At 40.5% G+C, this 19150-nt stretch overlaps 1 protein-coding gene across 15 annotated transcripts in view; it reads left to right on the top strand.

Annotated features, from left to right (window-relative positions):
• The window catches only part of LOC106096145 (uncharacterized), a 225108-nt gene that overhangs the window by 136460 nt on the left and 69498 nt on the right, over positions 1-19150 (top strand). Inside the window, exons 1-2 of one of the 15 annotated variants that reach the window (XM_013263766.2) lie at positions 3356-3594; positions 3664-3721. The exons of 11 other annotated variants lie outside the window; for them this stretch is intronic. In XM_013263766.2, coding sequence (XP_013119220.1) covers positions 3466-3594; positions 3664-3721 — 187 coding nt within the window. In that variant the 5' untranslated portion in view covers positions 3356-3465. Of the gene's footprint in view, positions 1-3355; positions 3595-3663; positions 3722-9601; positions 9696-13924; positions 14046-15685; positions 15815-19150 lie in introns of those variants that run through there. 3 more of the 15 variants (XM_013263891.2, XM_013263876.2, XM_013263869.2) reach the window with 3 other exon arrangements.

The following is a 19150-nucleotide window of genomic DNA, read 5'->3' as shown; positions in this document are numbered from 1 at the left end:
ATTTCGACAGACGGACGGACGAGATGATCAAGAATATATATACATAATGGGATCTTAGACGAATATTTCGAGGTGTAACAAACGAAATGGTTAGATTAGTATACCCCCATCCTATGGTGGTGGGTATAAAAAGTAACCTCGAAGAAGAAAATCTATGTTAGGAACTCCGTACTAATTACAAATCCTTAATGGTTAATGGTTTTCAATACCACGCCGGTAAATTGGTTCATGTCTCGTATTGAGTGCCCACCCAAGTACCGGTGCCTGTTAGCCGCGAAAGCCGGGCAATGATATAGGAAATGCTCCAATGTCTCATCATCTTCCCCACATGTCCTACACAATCTATAACTTGACGCACTGATTTTGGATAAGTGAGCTCGTAGTCCTAGGTATCCCGTTATGTTACCGAAAACTATACTGACCTCCTTCTTACTTCGTTTCAGTAACAGCCTTGTCTTCTCACGATCCGCATCTCCCCATAAGATTTTCGCTGTCCTACCGACCGTTTCGCTGTTCCACAGTGATCGTCGCCCACGCTCTTAACTCGAACTGCGTTGACCCGATAGACTTTGGGTTAACCAGGTTTATTGATGGCAATTCTCTGGCCTTCACTGCCATTTAGTATGCCCTTTAATTCCCCCTTACACCGGTATGGTCCGGTACCCAAACAATGCGGATCGTGGTATTGTCAGAGAAGGCGTTAATCTTCTTACACTCCAAGACTGTTCGTGACTTTAACATCCTGGTTGTTATTGCCTTTATGGCCAATTTACTGTGCTTAATGATGTTCACACTCGACGTCCTCGCATTAACACCACACCACCTCATGGATTCCGTGATCGTCAGAAGTCTTTCTGTCAAAAGCACGCTAACTTTCGAAGGAGTAAAGCTGAGGCGTTAATCTTCTTACACTCCAAGACTGTTCGTGACTTTAACATCCTGGTTGTTATTGCCTTTATGGCCAATTTACTGTGCTTAATGATGTTCACACTCGACGTCCTCGCATTAACACCACACCACCTCATGGATTCCGTGATCGTCAGAAGTCTCTCTGTCAAAAGCACGCTAACTTTCGAAGGAGTAAAGCTGGTCGCTTGAAACTTTGCACGAATATTTTAACTATTGTAGCTCAGTTGGGATTGTAAATGGGCCATATCGGTCCGTGTTTTGATACAGCTGCCATATAAACCGATCTTGGATCTTGACTGTTTTCAGCCTCTAGAGGGCGCAATTCCTATTCGATTTTAGCTGAAATTTACCATGAGGTGTTTTTTATGACTAACAACAACTGTCCTAAATACGGTTTAAATCGGCCTATAACCGGATCTTGACTTCTTCAGTCACAAGAGGGCACAATTCCTATCCGATTTGGCTGAAATTTGGCATGAGGCGTTTTGTTACGATTTAGATTTAGAGGGCGCAATTCGTATCCAATTTGGCATAAATTTGCCATGTGGTGTTTTGTTATGATTTCCAGCAACTGTGTTAAGTGTGGTTCAAATCGGTTCATAACCTGATATAGCTGTCATATAAACCGATCTTGGATCTTGACTGTTTTCAGCCTCTAGAGGGCGCAATTTCTACCCGATTCGGCTAAAATTTAGCATGAGGTGTTTTGTTATGATTTACAACGGCTGTGCTAAGTGCCGTTCAAATCGGTCCATAACCTGGTGTAGCTGTCATATAAACCGATCTGGGGTCTTGACTGTTTTCAGCCTCTAGAGGACGCAATTCCTATTCGATTTGGCTGAAATCTTGCATGAGCTGTTTTATTATAACTTCTAACAACTGTGCCAAATATGGTTCATAATCTGATATAGCTACCATATAAACTGATCTGGGATCTTGATTTCTTGAGCCTCTAGAGGTCGCAATTATTATCCAAATTGGCCTTGGATAATAATTGCATAACATACGTGTCAATTACGGTCAGAATCGGTCTTTAGCCCGATGCAGCTCTTATATAAACTGATCTCCCTAGTTCACTTCTTGAGCCCCTAAAGGACGCAATTTTTACTCGAATTGGCTGAAATTTTACACAACGACATCTACTATGGTCTCCAACATTTAATTATGGTTCGAATCGGAAGATAACTTGTTATAGCTCCAATATCATAGCAATTCTTTGCTTTTATCATATGTTTGCCTAAAAAGAGATACCGAGAAAAGAACTCGACAAATGTGATCCATGGTGGAGGGTATATAAGATTCAGCCCGGCCGAACTTACCACGCTTTTATTTGTTTACGACGTGCTCTAATAATAAGTCTGCGGACCTTTTTCCCAATGTTGCGAATCTCCCCGGTCATCCAGGGCTTTTCTTGCGCTGATTTCCTTTTTCGAAGAGGTCAAATGTCTTCGAAAGACTCCACTAGTACAGTCATAATCCTGTTGACATTGTCGTCAATGTCTTCTATGCTTGGACAATCTAATTATCTTGCCCAAGTCTTCTTCTGAGTAGTCTTCCGAATTTTAGCCAGTTGGTTTTCAACTTATTACGGAAGCTTATTGGACTCGGCGTTGGCCGTGCTATACTAAACCAAATGTAACGATGGTCTGAGAAGAAATTCTCCATGGAGACACTCCAATCCTAAACCTCATCGAAGTTCAATATATATTCATATGTGTCCCGTTTATTTTATGGAGTACCTTAGAAGGAATACACAAAGACGGTAGCGGCATCCTTTGTCAAACTTTTAGAAGTTGCATGGCAGTCCTCCAGGAAGCTTCATTTGAGAGGGCATACGGTCATTCTATTAGAGTACTTTGAAGCGCTGTTATCAGGCCTGATTTAAGCTGGCCTTACTAGTTTTCCCACTGGATAGATTCTTGGATCGAAATTTCAACGTGTAATGACGATGATAGCATGTCGAGAATAGCATTTACGATATCATTTGGTAATATGATTATATCCTCAAAGAATCATGCGCCATATAAAGTTTTTGCAAAACGTTTTGCACACTGTTATGAATGTTTCTAATGAAAAGAAAACTTTTTTTTTATATTATTGCATTTTTTTTATTGCGGATGTCTACTTTGCGTATTAAAATCAGACTGGATTATAAGAACACTTCCTCTATTTGTTCTGGAGTACATCTGCTGCTACATCACCATCACCCTATTACTAAGCGCGATTGTAAGAGCAGAACTTGAGGGAGAGCCTTCAAAACAATTTCAAAGGCAAATTCGCAATATTTAACTATCATCAAACAACAACCTTCTCTTGCACTCTCTCTTTCTTTCTGTTTGCATCGTAATTAGGAAATCTTATCTGCACGTTTAAGGGGTGTTTATGGCCCTCAGCCTATTACTTTCATTGCCAGAGCATTGAATGCATTGAAATGAGGAACATTTTAATTTGTTGTGTCCAACTAAACGAACAAAGTTGCGAAAAAAATAATTTCGACCATATTTGCAAAAAAAATACAAAAAAAAATAGATATAAAATATCGAAACCACGCATAAAATGTTAATATTTGATCATCACTTTGAAGCAGACAATGGAATACATGACGAGGAATTGGATATTTTCGATAATCCCTCTGCCTATATGATTGCATCATTTTCACTATTGACGGTTTATTTAGTAATCATAGTAGGTTTGGTTTCGTTTTTTAATTTAACTCTGGGAAAATCACAAACTGCAACAAATTTCTATTCACAGCTGATATTATTGGCCAAGAAGCATTTTTGCCCCAAACCACCAAATCGAGATGAAAGAGGTATGTTTTAATAAGAAAAAAATATGACAAAAGTTATAGTTGTATTAGCTTATAAATAAATATGTGTGCATCAAGCGATTCATACATATATATGAAAGTTATATCCAAATATTGATCGAATCTTTTGTACATTAGAGTGTCCCAAGAAAATAAAGTTTTTTTTAAAGCGCATATCCTTTATTTTTATACCCTCCACCATAGGATGGGTGGTATACTAATTTCGTCATTCTGTTTGTAACTACTCGAGATATTCGTCTGAGACCCCATAAAGTATATATTGTATATTCTTGATCGTCGCGAAATTGTATGTCGATCTAGCCATGTCCCTCCGTCTGTCTATCGTAAGCACGCTAACTTCCGAGGGAGTACAGCTAGGCGCTTGAAATTTTGCACAAATACTTCTTATTAGTGTAGGTCGGTTGGTATTGTGAATGGGCCATATCGGTCCATGTTTTGATATAGCTGCCATAAAAACCGATCTTGGGTCTTAACTTATTGAGCCTCTAGAGTGCGAAATTCTTATCCGATTGGGATGAAATTTTGCACCACGTTTTTTATTATGATATCCAACAACTGTGCTAAGTATGGTTCAAATCGGTCTATAACCTGATATAGCTGCCATATAAACAGATCTGGGGACTAGACTTCTTGAGCTTCTAGAGGGCGCAATTCCTATCCGATTTGGCTGAAATTTTGCAGAACGTATTTTATTCTTACTTTCAGCAACTGTGTCAAATAAGGTTCAAATCGGTTCATAACCTGATATAGCTGCCATATAAACCGATCTGGGATCTTGACTTCCTCTAGAGGCTCATAGAGGTCGCAATTATTATCCGATTTGCCTGAAATTTTGTACGACGGATTCTCTCATGACCATAAACATGTTAATTAAGGTCTGAATCGGTCTATAGCCCGATACAGCTCCCATATAAATCGATCTATCTATTTTACTTCTTGAGCCCCCAAAGGGCGCAATTCTTATTCGAATTGGCTGACATTTTACACAGGTCTCCAACATATAATTTAATTGTGGTCCAAACCGGACCATATCTTGTTATCGCTCTAGTAGCAGAGCAAATCTTTTCTTATATCCTGTTTTGCCTAAGAAGAGATGCCGGGAAAAGAACTCGACAGTTGCGATCCATGGTGGAGGGTATATAAGATTCGGCCCGGCCGAACTTAGCACGCTTTTACTTGTTTTTTCTTTTGATGCCAATAAGCAAAATATAAAATATTGCATTTGAAACATGACGGGTTTACATGGGAGCCATATCAGGCTATAGTCTGATTTGGACCGTATTTGGCACGTTTTTTAAATGTCGAAACTGAACTCCGCATGCTAAATTTCAGCCAAATCGGACAAAAACTGCGGCTTGTAAGGGCTCAAAGAAGTCAAATCGGGCGATAGGTTTATATGGGAGCTATATCAAGTTAAAGACCGATTTGGACCATACTTGAGGCAGTTGTTGGAAGTCATTACAGAACACCATGTGCAAAATTTCAGCCAAACCAGACAAAAAATGCGGCTTCCAGGGGTTCAAGAAGTCAAATCGGGAGATCGGTTTATATGGGAGCTATATCCAAATCTGAGCCGATATGGCCCATCTGCAATCCCCGATGACCTACATCAATATTAGGGACCTGTGCAAAATTTCAAGGGGCTAGCTTTACGCGTTCGACCGCCATCGTGATTTCGACAGACGGACGGGCGGACGGACATGGCTAGTTCGACTCAGAATGTCGAGGCGACCAAGAATATATACAAACAGAATGACTAGATTAGTATACCCCCATCCTATGGTGGTGGGTATAAATATTGCTATGCTTTTGGAGCCATATCAGGTTATGGACCGATTCGAACCATACTTGGTTTGGATATTGGAGGCCATAGCAAAAGTCTGTGCAAAATTTCAGATAAATCGAATAAGAATTACGCCCTATAAGAAATCAAGAACTAGTACCGGGAGATCGGTTTATATGGGGGCTATATCATGTTATGGACCGCTTTAGACCATATTTGCCACAAAATTTTAGCCAAATAGTAGAAAAATTTAAAAAAAAAAAATTTTAGGCTCAAGAAGATTAATCGGGAGATCGGTTTATATGGGAGCTAACTCAGGTTATGAACTCAATTGAGACTATACTTGGCGTAGTTTTTTGTGGTCAAAGCGAAACACTTCATGCAAAATTTCAGCCAAATCGGATAATAATTGCGCCCTCTAGCGGCTCAAGAAGCCAAAATCTAAATCAAGTTATGAACCGGTTTAGACCAAACTCGGCACAATTGTTGAAAGTCATAACAAAACACTTTGTGCAAAATTTCAGCAAGAAGTCAAGATCCTATCGGATTATATGGAAGCTAACTCAAGTTATGGACCGATTTAGACCAAACTTGACACAATTATTGGAAATCATAACAAAACACTTCGTGCAAAATTGCAGCCAAATCGGATAATAATTGCGCCCTCTATCGGCTCAAGAAGTGAAGATCCGTGATCGGTTTATATGGGAGCTATATCAGTTCATAAACCGATTTGCACCATACTTAATATAGTTGTTGGAAGTTTAAAAAAAAAACTTTGTGCAAAATTTCAGCCAAATCAGATAATAATTGCGCGCTCTAGCGGCTCAAGAAGTCAAGATCCAAAATCGGTTAATATGGCAGCTATATCAGGTTATAAACCGATTCAGACCATACTTGGCACAGTTGTTGGAAGTTATAACGAAACACATCATACAAAAGCTAAATCAGTTCATAAACCGATTTGGACCATACTTTATATGGTTGTTGGAAGTTTAAACAAAACACTTTGTGCAACATTTCAGCCAAATCGGATGAGAATTGCGCCCTCTAGCGGTTCAAGAAGTCAAGAACCAAGATCGGTTTATATGGCAGCTACATCAAACATGGACCGATATGGCCCATTTACAATCCCAACCGACCTACACTAATAAGAAGTATGTCTGCAAAATTTCAAGCTTTCGACAGACGGACGGACGAATGGACGGACATGGCTCGATTCACTTAAAATGTCATGACGATCAGTAATATATACTCTATGGGGTCTTAGACGAATATTTCGAGGTGTTACGAACGGAGACCATCGTAGCGCCTATGACGCTGAATGCCTGGTATCGAATCCTGGCGAGACCATCAGAAAAAAATTTCAGCGGTGGTTTTCTCCTCCTAATGCTGGCAACATTTGTGAGGTACTATACCATATAAAACTTCTCTTCAAAGAGATGTCGCACTGCGGCACGACGTTCGGACTCGGCTATAAAAAGGAGGCACGATGAATGGCTCTGAGGGATACTGGGCAAAACGCTGGCTGTTATGGTTACAGAGACGTAATTCACTAACGGCGTGATTGAGGCTTTGGGACACCAGAACATGGATGTACGGACAGCACGGACCATCAATGGCTCATAGGTATCTGTGTCTGAGGGATACTGGGCAAAACGCTGACTGTTATGGCTACAGAAACGTTATTCACTCACGGCATGATTTGGGCATTGGAAGACCGGGGTGTGAGTGTAAATGGACGGACAGCAGGCACGATCACCAGCTCGCTGGCTCCTGTGTCTGAGGGTCACCCGGCAAAACGCTGTCTGCTACGGTTACAGAGTCTTTACTCTCTCACGGCGTGATTGAGATGTTGTTACACCAGAACGTGGATGTAGATGGACGGATAGCATACACGGTCAATGGATCGGTGGCACCTGTCTCTGAGGCATACTGGGCAAACCGCTCGCTGTTATGATTACTGAGACATGATTCACTCACGGTGTGACTGAGGCGTTGAGACACCGGGACGTGGGTGTAGATGGACGGATAGCACGAATGTTTAATGGATCGGTGGCTCCTGTATCTCAGGTCCACTCGAGAAAACGATTGCTGTTACGGCTACAGAGACTTAATAAATGGCTCATTGGCTCTGTGCCTTTATAAATGGCTCATTGGCTCTGTGCCTAATGGACACTGGGTAAACGTTGGCTGTTATGGAGACATGATTGGGACATTATGGCACCGGTATGTGATTTTAGACGGCCGGAAAGCCTACAACATCAATGAAACACTGTATCTGAGGGCCACTGGGCAGGCAATACACTGACTGTTACGGATACAATGTTGTCATTCACTCACGGCTTGATTGAGGCGTCAAGACACCTGGACGTGGGTGTAGATGGACGGAAAGCACGCAAGTTCAGTTGCTCAGAGGCACATGTATCTGAGGGACGCTGGACATAACTCTTTTCTCAGCTTTATAGTAACAGCTTTATAGTAACAGACCCCTTATTCACTTAAGGCGCTAGTACAGCGGAACTTGGGTATAGACTGATGGGAAATACATGTTAAATGGCTCAGTAACTCTGTGCCTGAGGGACACTGGGCAAATGCTATCTGTTATAGAAACATGATTCATTGACGGCCTTATTAGGGCATTAGGGCACCGGTACGAGGTTTAAAATGGGCGGAAAGCTTGTACCATCAATCGGACACTGTATTTGAAGGCCACTGGGCAATGCACTAGCTGCTACAGTTACAGGGACGTAATTGACTCACTCGGTGATAGAAGCTTTAAAACACCGGGATGTGTGTATATAGGAAACGTTCGCATAAACCTATGCTCACGGCTTAATTGAAGTGCCAGGAAACCTGCACCTATGTAGACGGGGAAAGTGGCTCCTGCTTCCAAGGGACACTAGGCAAAACGTAGGTTGTTGTGGTTACAGAGAAGTGATTCATTCACGGCGTCATTAAAGTGGCATTGGCATGACACCGGAACGTGTGTGAAGGGGAACAATGGCTCAGTAGTTCCTTTGTCTGAGGGACAAAGAGCAAAACGCTGGCTATTTTAGTCATATAGGGACGGTAAATAAGATCAGGGGCTCTGTGCCCTGTGATTCCTGTTATAAGGCTTAAATCGCACTGTAATAATTTCCACTTCCACTTACCTTCATATTATTAGGCGCCCCGGTAGCCGAGTTGGTAGCATGGTCGGATTGCCAGTGCGGGGGTCATGGGTTCGATTCCCACCACAGGCCTTGATCTTTCGCTAATGTCGTAAAACAATGGAAAAAGACTGCCACTCTCACCTAACCTAACCTACCTTGCTATTATCACAGCTGCACATATCCTTCGGCTGTTTCTTTCCAGGGTAACGTTGCCTTTATATACCCCTTCGGATAAGGTAACTTGTTTACCACCTTTCTGTTGTTGTTGCTGTCGACAGCGTAGAATGTAGAATGTGACAATGACAAAAACAACTGCTGTGTGGTGTAGTTTCCTTGACCTTCGTCGTGGAGATTTGGTCATATGATTTGAAGTCGTAGAACAAATGCAATTCACATTGGCCATGGTTCCCAAGTAAACAGATTCTTCGATTGACTCTTTTAGTGGCTTTTTACACTCTCTTTGACTCCTTAAAAAAAAAACAAATTTACCACTAATTAAAGAAGCTTTTCCACATAAAACTCTATTGTTATGGACCCATGACACTGGAGTCAAAACGTACGCCGTTTCATTTGAAATAATTTACCCTGCCTATGGCAACAATAATGACCATAGACCATAATTAATCGCTTCTGGTAGCTAAAAAGCCAGTCGATAGAAAGACAATTTTTTGTTTTGATTTATAAGTTTAAAATTCTTTTCTTAGATTAAATGAGAGCTTCAATGTTTCTTATCATGTTTCCTGCGATAACTCCACTGTGATTAATATTCACTCTCAAAGTTTTGATAAAAAAAAATAATAATTTTACTTTAAAAACAGTTCAGCCCATTTAGTTTATAAGCAAATATTGCCTTGGCCAAAAGGCGCAAGAAAAATGGCCCAGTCATCTAAGGCACTCATCGTGTATCTGATTTGGATATTGACAACATTTTTCTTCTTTATGGTCATTACATTCTTGGTGCGTCGTAAGCGTAACGCGGCTCAAACTCGCCGACATCGTTGCGGCCGTGAAGTATATGGTGAGAAATTAAATATAAAATACACAACACTAAAAAAGATTTAATTTAGGCTCAAAGAAAACCAAATTCATAGCTGTATACTTAGCAGTGCAAAATGAAAATTTTGCCCATAAACATTCCATTGAGGAACGGGAGCAAACTTCTCCACATATCAATAAGTGTTGTCCGATTCGAGTTTAAGCTGATGGCAAAGGGCATCCAAGTTTTAGCTTAATGATAACCGAGTCCGAACACATCATTGGGCATAGTGCCTCAAATGTCGCCAGCATTAGGAGGAGATAACTACCGCTGAAATTTTTTCTGATGTTCTCGCCAGGATTCGAACCCAGGCGTTCTGCGTCATAGGCGGACATGCTAACCTCTGCGCTACTGTGACCTCGGTGGTACTTAACAGTGGGTCTTCTTTGTTGCAACCAAATCCACGACACTACGCTTACGGTGTAGGATAATGTTAAGGGCCATTTAAGTTTAAGCTCAATGAAAAGGGGCCCAGCCGAGTCCGAACGGCATGATGAGGCGACACATGTTTGGGCATAGTACCTCACAAATGTCGCCAGCTATAGAGGGTATAACCACCGCTGAAAATTTATTTCTGATGTTCTCGCCAGGATTCGAACCCAGGCGTTCTACGTCATAGGCAGATCTGCTAACCTCTGCGCTACTGTGACCTCGGTGGTACTTAACAGTGGGGCTTCTCCAAACCAAATTCATGACACCACGCTTACAGTGTAGGGTTTAAAGACCGAAATTAATAGACACATCAGATAAATTGACTTCGCTAAGGTTACTTACTATACTTGAATAAGAATCGATAGCCATAGTACCACCTGAGTTATCGACTTGTTGTGCGCTCCAAATCCGAAGAGATCAATGTCATGAATTCCTTGCACCTCCATTCTATAACACTGTTCTTGTTCAAATCTGGTATCGTATCCGCACCCAAGTGCCGAAATCTATTTCCGGACATTTTCATAAGATATGTTCCAACGTCTCATCATTTCCCCAAATTCTAGGACACACGCTGTCACTTGCCGCACTTATTTTGGATAAGTTCGCAGGAAGTCCTACGTGATTCGTAAGGATTCCGAAACCCATACCCCTCCTTCCTACTACCTCTCAGTAATAGCCTCGCCCAAGCCCTTAAGACAGATTGCGTCGACCGGAAAAGTCGACTGATGGCAGTCCTGTGGCAACTACCACTAATTCGCTTGCTTTTTATTCCCCTTACCCCGCTTACATTTCATGACTTTACCATCCTGGTTGTTGTGGCCCTCATGGCCAGTTTACTGTACGTAAAGATATTCACTCTCGATGTCCTCGATGCGTTAATACCATACCACCTCACGCATTCCGTAATTGCCCGGATCCCCGCCTGCAGAACCGTATTATTCTCAAATGGACAAAAACAGATATCATTCCCTGGGTTCTCAATGCAAACGCCAAAATTTCACCTTGGCATCGAAGGATTCTTCTATTATATGCCCTTCTATTACATGCTGCTTGTCATGGAATCCACCATACGTTCTATGGTATCAAAATGTAAGGAAACGAAGTAAGGACAATTTAAGAATCCATTCCCTTGGGAAAAGGAGAGATTAAGAACCCTTTCCCGTGGGGAAAGAAAAGGTTACTAAAACTACCCTTTTCTTCGGGAAATGGTAGTCTTAGTACCCTTTCCATTGGGAAAGGGTAGTTTTGCACCATTTCCTTTGGGAAAGAGTAGCTTTTTGTATCCTTTCCTTTGGAAAGGGGTAGTTTTTGTACGCTTTTCCTTGATAAAGGGTAGTTTTAGTACCTTTTCCTTTGGAAAAGGGAAGTTTTAGTACCCTGTCCTTTGGGAGAGGGTAGTTTTACTAAAGTTTTCTTTGGGAATGGGTAGTTTTAGTACCGTTGCCCTTGAGAAAGGGTAGTTTTAGTACCGTTTCCTTGGAAAGTGTAGTTTTAGTACCCTTTCCTTCGGTAAAGGGTAGTTTTAGTACCCTTTCCCTTGAGAATTGATAGTTTTAGTACCCCTTGACTTGGGAGTAGTGTAGTTTTAGTACCATTTCCTTTGGGAAAGAGTAGTTCTTTGTGAAAGGGTACTACCCTTTCTTTTGGGAAAGGTTTGTCTTTGTACCCTTTCCATGGGAAAGGTAGTTTTTGTATCCTCTTCTTTGGAAAAGGGTAGTTTTTGTATCCTTTCCTTCGGCAAAGGGTAGTTTTTGCACCATTTCCCTGTGAAAGGGCTGTTTAAGTAATCTTAGTACCCTGTCCTTTGGGAAATGGTAGATTTTTTAAACTTTTCTTTGGAAAAGGGTTGTTTTTGCACCCTTTCCATTAGGAAAAGGTAGTTATTGTACCCATTCCTTTGGGAAAGGGTAGTGTTTGTACCCTTCCCTTTGGGAAAGGGTAATTTTATATACTTTTGTCTTTGGAGGAGGGTAATTTTATTACCCTTCTTTTGGGAAAGGATAGTTTAATTACACTTTCCTTTGGGAAAAGATAGTTTAATTACACTTTCCTTTGGGAAAGGGTAGTATTATAAATCTTTCCTTTGGGAAGGGGTAGTTTTATAAGCCTTTCCTTTGGGAAAGGGTAGTTTTAGTACCCAGTCCTTTGGGAAAGGGTAGCTTTTTTAACCTTTCCTTTAAAAGATTTGTTTTTGACCATTTCCATTAGGAAAAGGTAGTTATTGTACCCATTCCTTTGGAAAGGGTAGTGCTTGTACCCTTTTCTTTGGGAAAGGGTAGTGTTTGTACCATTTTTTTTTGGGTAAGGGTAGTTGTTTTACCCTTTCCTTTGGGAAAGGGTAGTTTTTTAAACCTTGTATTTGGAAGAGGGTAGTTTTATTACCCTTTCGCTTTGAGAAAGGTTAGTTTAATTACACTTTCCTTTGGAAAGGGGTAGTATTATAACACTTTCCTTTGGGAAGGGTTAGTTTTAGTACCCTTTCCTTTGGGAAAGGCTAGTTTGGATACCCTTTTCTTTGGGAAAGGGTGATTTTAGTACCCTTACCTTTGGGAAGGGGTAGTTTTATTACCTTTACCTTTGCGAAAGGGTAGTTCTAACACCCTTTCTTTGGGAAAGGGTAGTTTTAGTACCCTTTCTTTGGGAAAGGTTAGTTCTTTGGGAAAGGGTAGTACCCTTTCCATGGGGAAAGGGTAGTTCTTGTACCATTTCCTTTAGGAAAGAGTAATTTTAGTACCCTTCCTTTGGGAAAGGGTAGTTTTAGTAACCTTTCTTTTATAAAAGTTTAGTTTTAGTACTCTTTCCTTTGTGCAAAATTTAGTTTTATTGCTCTTTTCTTTGGAAAAGGGTAGTTTTGGTACCCTTTCCTATGGGAAAGGGTATTTTAGTCCCTTTCCTTTGGGAAAGGGTATTTTAGTCCCTTTATTTTCGGAAGGGGAAGTTTCCTTTCGAAAAGGGTAGTTTTAGTACCCTTTCTTTTAGGAAAGGGTTGTTTTTGTACACCTGCTTTTGGGAAAGTGTAGTTTTAGTACCCTTTCCTTTGGGAAAGGGTAGTTTTAGTACCCTTTCCTTTGGGAAAGAGTTGTTTTAGTATCTGTTCCTATGGGAAAGGGTAGTTTTAGTACCCTTTCCTTTGGGAAAGGGTAGTTTTAGTACCCTTTCCTTTGGGAAAGAGTTGTGTTTGTATCTGTTCCTATGGGAAAGGGTACTAAAACCCGTTCCTTTGGGAAAGGGTAATTTTAGCACCCTTTCCTTTGGGAAAGGGTAGTTTTAATACCCTTTTCTTTAGGAGAGGGAAGTTTTAGTACCGTTTCCTTTCGGAGAGGATAGTTTAAATACCTTTGACAAAGGGTAGTTTTAGTACCCTTTCCTTTGTGAGAAGGTGGTTTAAGCACCATTTCTTTTGAGAAATGGTAATTTTGGTAAACTTTCCTTTGGGAAAAGATTTCAATCTTAATTGCTGATACCAAAGTTTTGGTATTCCCCTTCTGTTTGAACTGTCAAAATAAATTTGATGATTGTTAACAACAAAACAAAGTCCACCAACTATTAGCTGCGAGTTGTTATAATGTTAACCCACAGTGTAGAGCAATGAGTGACTACAAGTAAATGCCCATAACAATTGAAAACGGCCCTTATATCTTATCTCTCAATTGGCTTTGCAAGAGCTATACTATATGGCATTGTTTTGCAAATAAATTCTATTTCAGTCTTGTTAACAGTTCAGATCAGTAAAGCTAAGGTTGTGTTTTCTTAACGAAATTTCAATTAAACGTACCCAACAAACTAAACAAATTTCTGAAAACATGATCGAGATATTGGGAGTGATACTATTGTATTTAGTGTTTTTTGTAATAATTTTTGTGAAATTTGCAAAATCTGGCAGATCATCGAGAGGAAATGGTAATATATTGAATATAGTCTTCGAAGAATTGGTAAAACTGACGAACGAAATCATGAAAATTGACTTAAATTTCGACGATGATAAATCTTAAATGCGCTCCACCAGGAAAGCGTGCGGCTTATGCAGACATTCGCTTGCTATATAAACTCATTTTAGACATACTTGTAAAAACTGTTTGTAAAGCTTAAGAATAAAAACACCCGGAGAAATTCGTCTGCTCATATCAGCGAACAGTGTCTGCTGATGTTTAACTAAACATTTTAAACTTTTGAATGGATGCACACAAAAGTTGTGAAATTCTTAACAACAATTGAGGCATTTGCTTTAAAAAATTTGCATAAGTATACTACTAAATATCACTATTACACTAATTACATTAAGGAACAGGGGACACTTCTCCCATATTAATGAGTGCAGTCCGATTGAAGTTTAAACTCAATGATAAGGGGTCCCCTTTTTATGCCGAGTCCAAACGGCGAGCCGCATACCGACACCACTTCGTAGAGAAGTTTAATATGGCAGGATACCTCACAAGTTTAGCCAGCATTAGTAAGGGGATAACCACCGCTGAAAATTTTCCTGATATTTACGGCGGGATTTGAAATTTTTGAGCTTTTTATAACTTTTCTGCCATGCGAAAACAGCAGAAAATGTTTGCTGTTTTAGCAAAAAATACTGCTGGCCCATTTTAAGCAGACTGTTGTTACAGCAAACATTTTTGCTGCTTTTACTAATAAATTTCTCTGAGTGTATCTCACAAACGTAGCCAGCATTAGTAAGGGGGATAACCACCGCTTAAAATGTTTCTGATGTTTACGCCGGGATTTGAAATTTTTGAAAAAAAAATTTTGAAGTCTAAGATTTTTATAATTTTTTGACATGTGAAAACAGCAGAGAATGTTTGCTGTTTTAGCACAAAATATTGCTGTCCCATTTTCAGCATGGTTTCTTCTGTTACAGCAAACATTTTTGCTGTTTTTACCAATAAATTTCTCTAATTGTAGCCAGCATTTGTAAGGGGATAACCACCGCTGAAAGTTTTTCTGAATCTGATTTTTTTTTTTCTGAAATTTGAAATTTTTGAAATACTTATTAAATTTTTGAGCTTTTTACAACTTTTACCATTTCAAAATAGCATAAAATGTTTGCTATTTTGGCAAAAAAATACTGCTGTCCCATTTTAAGCAGACTTTCTGCTGTTACAGCAAACATTTTTGCTGTTTTTACTAACAAATTTCGCTGAGTGTACGTATAATGTAACTTGTTGATGGGGCAAGAGTTCTACAATTACCATTACGGCAATTTCTCAACATTGTTGGGGCTTATCAATTTTCTATTAATACTCCATTATATTATATGCCTCTTACCTGTATCTTTTAAAATGTGATCTCATGTGTTACCATCCGTACTTGCATTAATGAAGCTGTTGATGAGTATATGACAGTTTTACTTGTCAATAGCAAATATTGAAGAGGTTTCTTGTATCTTATCAATTCATTGGTACTCTGCAAATACCAGACGAAGAGTCATTTTACAGTCACATAACAACTTAGTATCATGTGTAAATTGTCTACGCAAAGCTACAAAATTAAATATATCGGGTAAAATCCATATTACCGGCTACTTCAAAAGTTATTAATCAAGAAAACAAAAAAAAATCTAATTATGGACACATCCTTTGGAGGATTTATTGTGTATATTGTTTCCTTTTTGGCTGCAATTTTAATACTAAAATATTTAATTTTTAAGAATCGCCTAATTGAAAATGGTAAATGTTTTGGTTGTTAAAAAATTTTGTGATTAAAGAACTTAGAGATAATTTAAATCGAAATCATCAGCACAATGGTGACTCATAAAATTAACGTTTGGATTCTTAGCCCTAAAAATGTAGGCATCCACTCAACTACATATTCCTACCTTTGAGTATGTACGGTGTATTACCAGTGTTTCACATCCATAGGAAAAATCAAACAAGGCGTTGACAGTGACTACATTTGTTCATAATGTTAATTGACACACAAATGTTATCAGATCAACCACAGATGTTCATAAACCAACAACAGTTTTTGTGAATAAAAGGTCCTCACCCGTTCACATTCTGACAACGCCTAGTGCACAGTTCCTTACATTCCATTACTAACGCCTTAACACAGTGCACCACAGCCGGCTTAAGGTTCGTATACGTACACATTTTATGGGGCTGATTTGCTTGACGGTCGGTGCATGCAACAGCAACGCGTGTTCACAAAATCATCCACGCTTGTTAACAATATTTTAAACAACGTCAATGTGGGATAATGACAATCCCAAGGCTGCAGGTTGTACGTACCGGCTTGACCCGATGGATTCCTCCATCGGTAAGGACTGTCGTCTGAGTGGAAAACACACTGCTACAACAACAACAACCTAATGACAACATTGGTGCATGATTTTGCAACGTCTTTTTTCTATCAGTACACACATATAAGAGTGCAGCATAGCCAGCGAGTAGTTGCTATAAATGTGTGAATCGGTGTCCGCATTTGTCCATTAGAATTCCTTGGCTTAATTGGTACTCCTACCTACTTTGCCAGAGGAAATTATTCTCTTTTCTTCTCATTCCTGCAGCTTTCAAAGAAATCATTAAATGATATGTCCACTCCTTGTAGATAAGTTTCAGTAGGCCTGTATGGGGTGATAATCGCAATTATATTCCTTAGTTAGGAAAGTGGGAGACTTATTGCCTTATATGCTCTTGTAGAGACTGTGGTATCAATGGACTAAAATAGTCAAAGTAAATCTGTTTTGAAAATAGAACTGTCGCTATAACCTAACCTAACTTAGGAATGGAAAGACTTATTTCCTTACAAGCTCTCCTAAACATTATACCTTTTAGAGATACGTCTGCAAGGATAAAGTTGGGTGTTTTACATCCACCTATGGATGCCTGGTGTGCCTTCCGGCTCTAGACAATTGTGGGATAATCGAGAAGGTATAGAATGTCGCAGCATTGTTGAACTCTTCAGCAAGAAGTCTTACCACAAGAAAGGTGTTGAATAGCAGTCCCTACTTAAGGCCTTTGCACCTCTAGGTTAGCTATGTGTCAAAGAAGATCACCCAAAAACTGAGTAAATGAGGTACCTGGCGCTTCTCCAACTTAGGGCTATGCAAATGTACCCATGAACATCCCATTAAGAAACATGGACATACTTCTCACATATCAGTAAGTGCTGTCCGAATCAACTTTAAGCTCAATGATAAGGGACTTCCTTTTTATAACCAAGTCCGAACGACGTACTGCAGTGTGACATCTTTTTGGGGAGAAGTTTTTACAGGGCTTCAATGTATGGCGTTGTACCTCACAAGTTTCGGCACCATTAGGAGGGCAAAACCACCGATCAAAAAAAAAAATTTATATTCTTTTCAGGATTCGAACCCAGGCGTTCAGCGTCATAGGACGACGTACTAGCCTCTGCGATACGTCTTTACGTCATGCTATATGTAACGTGACTGATTATATGCTAGGGGAGTCCTTTCTGGTTGACGGATTGGACGCCATTTTTTTACCTTTGGGCTGGGGTAAACCTAGGGGTCCTTCATTTTTCACGTATGAGCCTATATAGGATTGGGGCAGAGGGAAATGTGTCATCTTTGAATTCCTTAGAATCAAGGAATCGTATAGGTTTCTGGTCGGATGCAGCGTCTTTCAGGAGGAAGTCGTGATCCCAAATGCACTGGAGACGATTTTAATGCAGGCTGTGACCCCGTCAGGCTGGCACGATATAAGACAATCAGGAGACGCTGTAAGCAATGGCTTCAGGCCATGTGAGAGATCAGAACCCTGAGACGAGAATACTTAAGTTGAAATTTGAAAGAAGCCAGTAATCGGCTTGTTTAGCGCTATAAATACAAAAAAACAACCCTTAGACGGTTCATGTCTGGTATTGTTTCCCCATCTTAGTTCCGGTGGCTTTTAGCCGCGAAAGCCGGGCAATGACATAGGAAATGCTTCAACATCTTGCTATGCATAAGTGAGTTCGTAGTCCTATGTGTCCCGTATTGATGCCGAATGCTGTACTATTCTCCTTCTTCAGTCCTTTCAGGTCAGGTAGGAGTGGCAGTCCTTTACAGACTCAGTTAGACAATTCAAAGTTCATTGTGTAACCGCAGTAGCAACAGACCAAGGTCTCTGGTGGCAATCGAACCCTCGGCCCTTGGACTGGAAACCCGAGCATGCTTACAACTTGGCTGCCGTGGTTCATGTCCTTTCAGTGAAAGCTTCGTCATCTCACGATTCAGATTTTCCAATAGGATTTTCGTCGCCCTACCACCCGTTTCCCTTCTTCACAGCGTCAAATTGACTGCTCCTTCTTTCCCCCTTGCTCCGCTTTGAGCCGGTATCCAAAAAATGCGGATCGTGCCATCCTCAGAAAAGGCGTTAAACTTACCCTACTGGTTGTTATTGCCCTAATGGCCAGTCTACTGTTCGTTGGGATATTCACACTCAAAGTCCTCGCTTTAACACCATACCACTTTAGGTATTCCAAGATTACCCGGATCTTTGCCTGCAGGACCATATTATGGTCAGGCAGTAGGAAATCGATCTCAGTCTCCGGGTCCCCATTCCCACTCTGTCCTGTAGCTTTGATCCATCCGTGTACCATGAAGTTCCGTCAATCCAAGAGTGTGTCGCTGACATCAGTAACTCGCAATGGACCTCAAGTGCCGTCTCGGGTATCCGATCTGAAATCTTTCTCCGTCAATCCATGACCCCGCAGTGCCTCGCACTCGACCTCAAGTATCGTCTCAGGTATCTGATCCGAAATCTTTTCCTTATAGGTTTTTTATAGTCGCCTCAAGACTGGTTAGAAGATTCAAAAGCCATCTTTGAGCCATGGGAAAGGCTGTCAACTCTGCTGGGTCCCCGCCATTAAGGTGTGGCGGGACACTAAAGGGCCGATATGCATCGCGTGTTAGAATCAATGAGCCCTCCCCTATGCTAATTTATGGTAGGGTGGATACCTTCTACGATGGCCGCGCATATGAAGCGTGGGCTGGTGTTGTGGGTTGAAGGGTGACAAAGGCCCTGGCCAGGCCAGTTTATGCTGGAGTTGAGTAAGCATAA

The sequence above is a fragment of the Stomoxys calcitrans genome, chromosome 5 (genome assembly GCF_963082655.1).
Source record: "Stomoxys calcitrans chromosome 5, idStoCalc2.1, whole genome shotgun sequence".
NCBI classification, from domain to species: Eukaryota; Metazoa; Arthropoda; class Insecta; order Diptera; family Muscidae; genus Stomoxys; species Stomoxys calcitrans.
This window is presented reverse-complemented; position numbering and strand designations above follow the sequence as displayed.